Raw genomic sequence first — 11,438 nt, forward strand, 5'->3', positions numbered from 1 at the left:
TTTGTTTGTTGTCAGTCTGTACGGTGCCATTTTGACAATTGTCTTACAATTTTTATTTTGTCAGTCCTCTGTTGTTAACTAGTGATTGTGATATATTCTTCTTCTTTTAGATGCAGTAATGGATCTGAATGCCTAATACCTTTCTGAATGCAGTCTGTTAACCCTGATACGTGTCTGTTTTGACAGGTCAACGTCATTTTCCTGGTGGTGACCATGTTCAAAATGGTGAAGCACTCCACCTCCATGAAACCCGACTCGTCCAGGCTTGGGGGTATCAGGTGAGGGGTGTTGCTCTGGGAGATTAGGTGGCCTCTGTGTGTTTTGCGAGTGGTTTGTCACTTTTGTGTGTAAAGAAAAAATTCTGAAATTGCAAAAGCTGCATTTGACAGACAAGTTTATTTGATTTTCTCTTCTCTTAAACCCGACCACACCAATATGTTTTTCCCTTTCTGATTTTATTTCAGTCCATATAGGTGGTGCCTTTTTAGTTCAGTTTATGATTTCAGTATTTGCACTATGCAGGGTTATATTGCCTTTTTTTATTTCTTCATAACTGCATTTCTGACCTTTGGAATCCTTTTGCACCTGCGCTGGCATAGTTTACAGGCTTCCTTGGACGACAGACTCAACCACATGCCTCGTAGATTTAAAGATGGTAAAAACGGGAAAAAAAGGGCCCGCCTCCATCTTTCCGCTTCCACTGGGCTGCATTTCCTTGATAAAGACACAAATCCCTGTACATTGCTATGCCTGGATTCTTGTTCAACAATATGTTTGAGGGCAGGCCAACACATGTTGTGTGGGCGCATGATTTTTTTAGCCAAAAAAAAAAGAGGCATTAAAGCTTTCAGGTTTGTTTTTAGCACACAGAAAACCTGCATTTGTGGATGTGCTGGATTTCACACATTATCTCTTTAAGAAGTCAAAACTCATTAACTGTCATTAATTAGGGTCTTCCTCAATCTGCTTTGTGTTTAGTTTCTGTGGCAAGTGTAGTAACGTAAAAAAAAAGGAAAAAAGGTGAAATAATTGGTTGCATTTTGTGAGATTATTCAGACAAAAAATGGTATTCTTGTATAAAAAGCACCAAAAACGGATCAGCAAGTCTAATCAGCACTGCCTCTGGTTTTTCTGTGGATCCTCCCTCAGTGACACGCCGCTGTCCCAATTTTTCTCTCCTCTCGATGCTCGTCATATCTCTCTCGAGATGGCTCACTTCTCTCGTGTATCAATAACGACCAGCCGTCGTCATTGAAAATGAGAAGTTATCTTATTTCCTCTAGGCTTTCCTGGAAGCCGCCAAGGAGAAACCTGCTGCGCTTGCAGTCTCTGTAGCCAACAACTCCGAAGAGTAGCAAGGAAATATTTTTTGACTCGGTGTCAAATACAGAATGCACATTCATTCTAAAACATTGTATCAGCATTTATACACTATGCACTTGTCTTAAAGGAAAATAGCAAATGAGGGTATTGCTTTTTTTTAACAAGTCGTCAAATATAGCAAAGATGAAATTTACTGCAGTTTTGCTGTTTCGCTAGTTAATATCACTCTTTTTTCTCTTTCGCAGGTCGTGGGTGTTGGGAGCATTTGCTTTACTATGTCTGTTGGGGCTCACATGGTCCTTTGGCTTGTTCTTCCTCAATGAATCCTCCATTGTAATGGCTTACCTCTTTACCATCTTCAACACTCTGCAAGGGATGTTCATCTTCATCTTCCACTGCCTTCTCCAGAAAAAGGTATGATTTCATCCTCCATCACAATTCTGAAATTGTTGTGGATTAATTCTAATCAATTACACAACTAATTTTGTTTATGGTGGAAAAATGCCAACAATATCTGTAAAATTAACATTCTGGTTTTTGGATCGAAAACAAGAAATGTGAAGGCTGCACCTTGTGTCATCTTTTATTATTTTCTCACGTTATAGACTAAACAATTAATGAATTAATAAAAAAAAATGTGATTGATTGATCTACAGTATAATAGAGCTGAATTAATCATAAAAGCCACTTTTCAAGTAAGCAAAAATACAAAAAAATGAGCTTGTTTCAGCTTTTCAAGCATTTGTTGCTAAGTAGTAAATATAGTAAATTGAGGTTTGGGAGGTTTTAGACTTTGGATCAGGAAATTGATTGTATTCTTTCTCTGACATTTTATAGACAAAACAAATGGAGTAATTAATTAAGGAAATAATCTGCAGATTAATTGATAACTTTCAGATAATTGAAACATGGCACTGCCAAAAATTCCCTGTTTCATTCCACATCTATCTAATCCTCGTACTGCAGGTGTGGGTCTGTAAATATTTATATTGTGACATTTTGAGTTTTTACACAAGGCATTTCATCATATTTTACACATTCTCACTTAGCAACAGCGATATCAAAGGGCGTCTTCTCTACAAAATTTCAATATGTTATCACGGTGTTTGTTATCCCTGTCCACACAGATATGGCATTTAAACCGCTGTCAGCTGGATGGCATTTGATAAAGATTTGGGGATTTGCATCTCTCATGGGGGGGTGGCATGGTGGTGTAGCGGTTAGCACTGTCGCCACTTGGTCAAACCTGCCGGCCGGTCAGCTGGATGTGGACTTGTCTCCCTGTGTCTGTGTGCTCCAGTTCCCCCGCACAATCCAAAGACTTGCTATTTAGATTAACTGGCGACTCTAAATTGCCTGTAGGTGAATGTGAGTGCGAAGGGTTGTCTGTCTCTAGGTGTCAGCCCTGTGATTGGCTGGGGGGGTACGCTTTCTGTGTGTACTCAGTCCGTCCTGATCTGTTGTCCCTCTGCAGGTCCGCAAAGAGTACAGCAAATGTTTCCGTCAGTCCCAGTGCTGCGGCGCGCTGCCGCCTGAGGGCCCCCACAGTTCAGCCAAGACAGCCACGTCTCGATCCACGGCCCGCTATTCATCTGCAACACAGGTATGTGTACACCACCGGTAACAGATGTGTCAGGGTTTAGGATTGTGCGAAAAGGTTTGTATGTAAATGAACTCCAATTAATTATTTGTCAGGGGATTTCGTTTCAGTGTTCTATGGGCTGTTTTGGTTTTTAGCAAAAAAAGATCTGAAGGAAAAGTCTGGTGATATTCTTTAGTTTTTACTTGTCAACAAATCTGATGAAAAAAGAAAAAACAGCAATGAATTGATCCTACTAACAAGTTTTTGTCTGTGTATTCACATCCTAATTTACTGTAGCTTATTTTTCTGTGCCTTAGAGCTCCATTATTATTATTAAAAACTTGTAAAAACACATCAGTGAGCCACACTGTCGCACTGGGTGACATGTTCCTTCATTATGATAAACAGGAGCGCTGTAGTTAATTTTGAGTCGACCCCACATACACCATATTGTCGCCGTAAATACTCACTAGAGCACCAAATGTGTATTAATTCACAGCTGAGACTAGTCCCCAACGAATGCACTATTTACTTCTGTTTGAGTAATGTTTGTTAAAAAAAAACTACAGGGACCAGCTGCTTTAGGAAATCATTGAGCCTTTTAAAAAAATATGTATTTGTTCCCCCCCGTTTCTAAAGATTTATGTCCTAAGGGACAAATGGTCTTGTGGGTGAGAGCCACAGAGAGGCTGGGGAAGTCAAAGTATTGAGAGACGGACTAACACAGTGTTGGTTTTGGTCTTTTCATAGGATTTGTTGACAATAAAAAAAATTGGATATTGCCAGCCTTATGCAAAATGATCTGCTTATTATGATTGTATAGCAGAACCTTTTGATTTTTTAAACTAAATACACAGTTTTAACATTGAAATTTCATATTTCACTTAGTACTGTTTGACATTGCTATAAAGCTGTTAGACTGACGGGGTTATATAACAAGGGATGGGAATTAGGAAATGTAGTTTAGTATTTATATATATATGAACTTTTCTTTTATACCTATCATGGTTGGGAGAGAGAACCTATTTAAAGAGAGAAACCGAGGACGTCTGAGAATTTGGTAGTGTTTTCTTCACTAACTGTCCAGAGAAAAAAAGAGCAGCTCAGGGCAGATCTCTCATATTACAAGCTGTAAGATTCTCGTAGTATCAATTATTGGTGTTAGTTGAATCAATAGCTCATGCTTTGTTTTACCGTTGCACGGCCTTGTCATTGAGCAGTGGGTTTGTTGAATCTTGTATACAACGAACCCACATAGCCATTCAATCCTCGGGGCCCGAAGCCTTGAATAACAGCAGCACCATGTTGAGCCCTGATCAATGGCTGCTTTCTCTCTCCACCCAGAGCCGCATCAGGCGGATGTGGAACGACACTGTGAGGAAGCAGTCGGAGTCCTCCTTCATCTCGGGAGACATAAACAGCACCTCCACACTCAACCAGGGTAAGCAACCGCTACTTTCACTGCCACCAGACGAGACACATACGCTATTCTCTTTGTAGCAAAGCTCTGAATTCACAATAAACACTTCAATGGATGCAGCTTACATGGCTCTGTGGCAGCTTGGATAAAAAGAGGAAGATAAGACCAGATTTAATGTTGCGTTTCTCTTACTGTTAAGCAATCAAAAAAAGCAGTGTTAAATGCTGCCTGTGTATCAAAGTTCACAGCATTTTTCGTGCACTTTCCAGCTTCACTAGGATCTTGCAAATAGAAGAGGAATAGAGGCAGAAAAGAGGTGCGATATATAGCGTGGCATAAAATGTTACAGATGAGGACTTGAGTTCAAATCCTAACGAGCATGACTCGAGAGGCTGACTGTGCAGCAGCCTCCTAACTCAGGATGAAGGTAGGGCTGGGGGAGCTCAGGATCCACACTGTGCCAGTGCAGATTGGCTGTAGTTATGAATCGTTTTAGTTTGTTTTTTTCAAAACCACACACATGGCAGAGTGTCTCAACGATCTGTCCAAATGACTGAGGATAGTTATTACATTCTTGAGAATTTACACAAGTATGCTGACGATGATAGGGATACTGTATTATTCATGGCAGGCCACTTAGACATGTTTTGTCTACTGTCTCGACTGGATGCGTTTGTTTAGATGAATTTGCTTCACATAAACTCTGGAGTTGATTGTGTTGCTATGCTTTGGTCAACACTTGTCGTGACAATATTGTTTGTCAGTTACATCAGCAGACTGTTTGGATAATGTCTTGCAACGTTTCTATGGCTGCTTTGTCCATAATAGAAGGCAGACAGATTGCAGGTCATAAATCTTTTGCGGTGTCAGATTTTGGACAGCAAATGTCAGTGTTTGTTTATGTCGACACAGTGCACCACCACAGACCATGAAGTACAGTACCTCAAGCTCTTTTTCCTCAACTGTTTTTTCCCCCTCCCCTCTCTCTCTCTCTTCCTGTTATTTCAGGGATGACTGGCAACTACCTCCTAACTAACCCTCTCCTCCGAACCCACGACACTAACCCTTATAACAACCTGCTGGCTGAAACTGTGGTGTGCAACACTCCCTCTCCACCGGCCTTTCACTCCCCAGGTGCACATTCACCCGCCACCTTTATTCTGTTTAGATGTGCGTTTTGTTTTAAAGCAAAAGTTCCACATTTTGGAAAATACACATCGATCAATCAATACCACTCTCACGTCTGTCAGTTAAATATAAGGCTGCAGCCAGTTAGCTTAGAATAGCATAAAGACTGGAAAAGGGGGGAAACAACTAGCCTGGCTCTGAAATCGCAACTCCACCTACCAGCACCTTTAAAGATCACTTATAGTTTATATCTTGTTTGTTTTGTTTAACAATTCACTGTTTTATGGGGAGGGGGTGTTATGTGACTATTTCTTTGCTGTAAGCAGTTGCTAGGTAACCAATGGGGAAGTTACTGGGCACAAAATGTTGAATTAGATTTTTTACAAATCAGTTTTTGTGCTAATTGATCATATAATGTGTTTCTTAGTGAGCTTTAGATGTGCTTATAGGTGGATTTTGATGTCAAATGACAGAGTCAAGCTAACCAGCGGCTGCCTGTAGCTTAATTTCAAACGGACAGATATGAGAGTGGTATCTTCTCATCTAACTCTCTCCTTTTTTAAGTGTGTTGGATTTATTAAAAACATGAAAATCTGTGGCTCTGACACAGCCTACATTGAACATGCTGAGAATGATTACTCTAGATTCACTGTTTGTTCTTCTCCATTCACACCTCCTCTGTATTTCCAGTAGTTCTTATCTACGCAGGTTTGTCCTTTGTAAACACAGAAGGAGATAAACTCAGAGACGTCAATGCTATCTTATCGTCTACTGAGAATTCCTCTCTGTTGAATGTGAGCTGCACACGATGGTGCAGATTATTTATGCAGTTACCTTGCATTCATGGATGATACAGTATTTTTAATGTTGAAATCTTTACAATTTCTTTAGTTTAATTTCAAATTATACCGATTTAAATCGTGTCAGTGTTTATGATGACCTAGTTCCTCACTGGCAGAGCAGAAGAGACCCAATCAAAGAAGACAAAAAAAAAACAGAAGCACATGACGCAATGCGGGCAGAGTCATAGCCCTCAGATATTCACAGGCATTTGATGATAAAAGAGAATATAGAAAAACAGCATGGCGAAAATGTGTAAGGAGAGGATATGCAGGAACATATAGCTTTAACCCGCTACAGTCATCATGGTCTTGTTTTGTGCTGCAAGCTCGCTTACAGCAAACTCAGAGATAATGAAGAAGGGATGGAACATAAACAATGTCTGCACAGAAAATCAAAGACCTTTTGTGAATGTTTTTGTGTGTGTGTGTGTGTGTGTGTGTGTGTGTGTGCGCACGCGTGTGTGTGTGAGCTCAGCAGCAACCGAGCAGCTCAGACTCTGAAATCAGTGTGTGTGTGGGGTGTGTGTGTGTGTGTGTGTGTGTGTGTGCAGACAGCTTGTGCTTTATTGCCCCAAAATGTTTACCTGTTTAATCATTGTAGGATGATTGCATGTTAGCGCTGGCGCACTTCAGGACATGGAAAAAGAAGTGGTGATAATTAATTAGCAGGTCATCTTTAAAGTCAGCACAAAAATCCTCCTTTTACCTGTAGAAACACTTCTTCTCCCCCTGAGGCGAAAACGCTGTACTTAGCCGTGTTCAAACACAGGAGCAGCAGGAGATCAGGAAGCAGTGACAAAAGAATTGAAAGATTTAACATGTGGAAACTAGTTTGAGGGTAGCAGGCACAGTATGACACACAAATGTCAAAACCTGGTGTGAAGATCACCAACCAAGTATGAAATACGCGTCGAGAGACTGTCAAGTTTAACATAAGCTTTGTCAGAAATTCTGTCTGCTATAGTCATTACATTTAGCTCCTGCAAAAGGATGAGCGTGTCTTCCATTATAAGTGTATTAATACTAAGTAATACTCTGCAGATGTTCATCCGATGCAGTAAAATCGGTAAGGGGAACATCTTGGATGAATCTCTGCTGGAACGGTTCCCAGAGTGCAGCTGTCGTCGTGTCCAGTTGAATTCTGTTCACATCATTTCCCCTGCTCCCGGTAGACAATACCTGTCTGCAATGAAAATCACTGCCTGCGCATAAACAAATGCAAATTTGGAAGTAGCTTCTATTCAGAGATGTGTCTAATAACCCTCACCCTCCCCCCTCTCCTTTTTTTGGCCCTTTTGCTCTCTGTGCTCCTTTCACCCGTTTTAGAAATGTCTGTGATGTTGTTTTTAGAGCTTTTTTTTTAGTCGCTATCATCCATTTTCTAACACATTCGTTTGAAAGCTAAGACTAGTTTCCCCTTTTTTTGTGTGTGCAATGACTCCCTGTGACGACATCCCCCTCACCCTACAAAATGTCAGCCTTTCACAGTGTACCCGGTAAATAAAATCCTCATATCAAATCAAACTGGCCCCCTTCACTTCCATCCTGCTACTTGAGCTTAGTCACAGGGCTGCACAAAATTTGAGTACTCCGCTGTCTGTGTGTGTGTGTATTTGTGTGTGTCTATTTTGTTCACATAAAAGTAATAGATGTACACTCCTATAAAAGGAGAAAAAAATTATGTAGAGTTCAGAAAGAAATTGTTTCACCAGGAAATGTTCCTCGTTTTACTGTAGATTAAAAAAAAAAAAAGAAAAAGACTGCGCTTGCTGCTGAACCCTGTCACCTGCTGAGTCCAGGATTCAGTTGTCCTTGGTTTGTCCTTTAGCTCTCACAAACTGTTAAACACATCATTTCGCTGTCATTCTCCATCCACGACAACAATTTAAGCAAAGCATCCAATTGCAAGGACACAATCCGAGTGGGATCGACTGAATCCAGGCTGGATGTTACAAGCTTCCACTTTTGTCTTATTTCAGTGATTTTGTTGTTTCTGCTGCAATTGAAAAAAAGCATCTGTTTTACTTTTTTTGCACATCAGCTGTTCTTAGGCCAGATAGCCTGAGCAGACACACTTGATGTGAGTGGTGGCAAAGTGAGTCATTGCACCGTGCCTGTCTGTCGTGGTGTGTGGGGATTGTTGCTGTGCTTGTTGGGGCCCCAGTGCAGAGAGGTGGCTGGCCATCTGTGTTGGACATTACTCTTTTGTCTTGCCTTCTTTTAACAGGTGGAATGTTTTATTCATTGTTAATGTCACAACACTTCCTCATCGGCTTGTATTTATATATTTCTTTAACTCCCATCCTACCCCGTCGTTTGTGCTGCCGTGTTGTGACCTGGTCATCAGCTACTTTGTAGCGTGTTGCCGTGCTATATTTTCCAAGTTTTTGACTCATCTTTTGTTCTCATTTCTCCCAATATTGTTCAGGATAATCTCTTAGATTGGCTATAATGATATTCAGCCATGATGAGGATGGACATGGTGGGAAGCTAATTGGGTTTTCTTTTGAATTGTAAAACTTTCTGTATTTGCATAAAATTAAAATTCACCCCGAGATCAAACAGCACAAGAGGGAAGTGTCCTGAGCAGTATCAAGTTGTATGTGGATGGCATAGTGGAGACTGTTTTGTTCTTTCAAAAGGCAAAAAAGTTATACCTCACGCACTCTTTTTGCCTTTCTCTGCAGGACAGCACTCTCTGAGCAACAGCAGGGACATCAGTGCCATGGACACCCTCCCCCTCAATGGCAATTTCAACAACAGCTACTCCCTGCGAGACGACGACTATGAGACAGTGGGCGTTAGAGCCCCGGGTGAACTGGGGGGCCTCAACCTGGACGATGCCGCCTTTGAGAAGATGATCATATCTGAGATTGTCCACAACAATCTTAGGCCCCGCGGGGCCCCCAAAGGTCGCGACGGCCAGAGGGAGCGGGACAGAGCTTTGCCTCCCCAGACCAGGGTGACAGTGGACCGAGGAGGGGGTGGGAGCGGCAGTGAGGATGACGCCATCGTGGCGGATCACGCCGAGGCCTCATCCCCCCAAAGAGGAAGCGGAATAGGAGGCCATGCCACCCTGGAGCTGCTCCTGCACCCCAATCATAAGGAGGTGCTAGAGGCCCCCCTCCTGCCCCAGAGGACTCACTCCCTGCTCTATAGCGCCCAGAAAGCCCCCAGGCGTCTAGAGGGGCAGGGCGGCCATGGCTCTGAGACTGTTACTACGGTGGAGGACATGGACTCCCATTCACCCAACAATAATAGAGACTCCCTTTACACCAGCATGCCAAACTTGAGAGACTCACCCTCGCCCTCAGCTTCGCCGTACCCCCCGGAGGAGGAGGAGGAGGAGCTCTCCCCATCACCTCAAAGCGAGAGCGAGGACGCATATCATAAAAGCATGCCAGAGCTGGGTGATGCTCCACAGCCCATGTCCTACTACCACATAAACCGAGGCACCAGTGATGGGTGCATCCTCCCACCCAACAATGAAGGCTGCGCCCAGGAGGGCGAGGCGCCCAGCGACGGACAGATGCAGCTCATTACCAGTCTCTGAGCCGGCCATCTTTGTTTGCACAGGTTTTAACAGATGGGTCCTTTCGGTTGATGTCAAGAGAGCCGGCAAGTCTGGCTCCACACTCTACATGCCCTTCCTGTTAGGACAGGAAGTGAAATGTTGTTGGGTGGGGAAAAAAGTAATGAACAAATGACTTTTGCACACAGATCTCATTAACACACAAAACACGTCCACCCAAGGCCCGACAAATGTGGACTGTGAAAGCTCTGCTGTTGGACTAAAGAGGTGCAGAGAATAACACACAGGCCGCTGTGTCAGAGATAAGTTTGGCATTTCTGTTGTTCTGTTCTGTCAAAGAATAAGGGATAAAAAAATAAATACACCAAGCAAAGAACTATGAAACTCCTGTCATATTCCTGGAGGACTTTGCAGAGCCAGGGTCTTTTTAGTCATGAAGTACAGAACTAGTGTGGCTCCACTACACAGTCAGGACTGTAAAGTTAAGAAACCACTAATTCAGACTCAGGCCTTATATTTTCTCTATTGCACATTTAACTGTTGTCAAAGTAACAGCTAAAGAAAATATATTTTGCTGTACCACTAGTGTAAAAAGTAAAAAAAAAAAGAAATAAAGGGAAAAAAAATAGAAACGGCAACCATTCAGTAGTTATGCCCTTTCAATGTTAATAAGATTCTTCAAACAAAATTAATCAAAATGGTGGAAATGTCCTTTTTCCTCTCACACTTGACTCGTTGTAGTATGTTTGAAAATGAAAAAAAAAAGAAGAAGTTTCGAGAGATATCAATCCATATGAAATGAAATCATGCTCACGTCTCTGCTTGTGAAGTGCTTTTGCTTTCATGAATGATGAGTTTTTGCCAGTAGTATATTTGTTAACACCAGGCCATGCACAGATTTGGAGTGAATTGGAAACTTGTGTAATTTATTTTACTTGAAGGAAATTGTCAGGTTTAAAGACTTATGTTCGTGTCAATGCGATACTGCAGTTTTTGCGGACATGTTTCATCCTTTGACACTAATTAATTTATTAACGTAGAAAATGGGGGAAAAAAGAACATGGTTGGAAAGTGTGAAAAGTTGTTGCAGCACTGATTAGGTTCATTTTATTTCTTTTGTAAGAGCCCATCATCCGCTGATATTTAATTCAACTCCTGTTTGATATCAAATAAATGTGAAATTTTTTCTTGTTCGCAGATGTCTGGCTGTTTATTCATGCTTTGCATAAAAAAAATCTGCAATGATCCATTCATGTAGGAAAATGACAAAAAAAATAAGGCTGAGAATATTACCCAGACTGACACTGTGTTAGTCTAACTTTCCAAGCCTGTTGGAATCCTGTCCGTTAATTGTTTTTTTTAATCAAACTTTATTCAAACAGGAATGTATAGTGGGGTTGTTGTTGTTTTTTGGGGGGGGGGTGGGGGGGTATTTCTGCTGCGTATTAATGCACTAGTGGGGATTTATAACAGCAGGACGCTGTATGTGGGTTCGACTCAGTGCCCTGTGTTCATTGTAATGACACAAGTCACCCGGTGCAACAGTGTGATATGTTTTACAGTTTTTCTCCAATGTTTTAGCACATTTTATGAAATACTTTTGCAGTTCTC

General features: G+C 41.7%; 1 protein-coding gene across 10 annotated transcripts in view; it reads left to right on the top strand.

The window, feature by feature from the left end:
- Positions 1–11,020, top strand: part of LOC119902022 (adhesion G protein-coupled receptor L2-like) — a 124,231-nt gene extending 113,211 nt beyond the window's left edge. For 5 of the 10 annotated variants that reach the window (XM_038717887.1, XM_038717886.1, XM_038717889.1 and 2 more), the window contains 6 exons: positions 187–278; positions 1,569–1,737; positions 2,798–2,926; positions 4,250–4,346; positions 5,334–5,459; positions 8,983–11,020. In XM_038717887.1, the coding sequence (XP_038573815.1) occupies positions 187–278; positions 1,569–1,737; positions 2,798–2,926; positions 4,250–4,346; positions 5,334–5,459; positions 8,983–9,848 (1,479 nt within the window). In that variant the 3' untranslated portion in view covers positions 9,849–11,020. Of the gene's footprint in view, positions 1–186; positions 279–1,568; positions 1,738–2,797; positions 2,927–4,249; positions 4,347–5,333; positions 5,460–8,336; positions 8,391–8,982 lie in introns of all 10 variants that reach the window. The other 5 variants (XM_038717891.1, XM_038717895.1, XM_038717892.1 and 2 more) reach the window with 2 other exon arrangements.
- The last annotated feature ends 418 nt before the right edge of the window (positions 11,021–11,438 follow it).

The sequence above is a fragment of the Micropterus salmoides genome, unplaced genomic scaffold, assembly GCF_014851395.1.
Source record: "Micropterus salmoides isolate LMB-PRFRI ecotype aquatic unplaced genomic scaffold, ASM1485139v1 Ms_hic_scaffold_14, whole genome shotgun sequence".
NCBI classification, from domain to species: domain Eukaryota; kingdom Metazoa; phylum Chordata; class Actinopteri; order Centrarchiformes; family Centrarchidae; genus Micropterus; species Micropterus salmoides.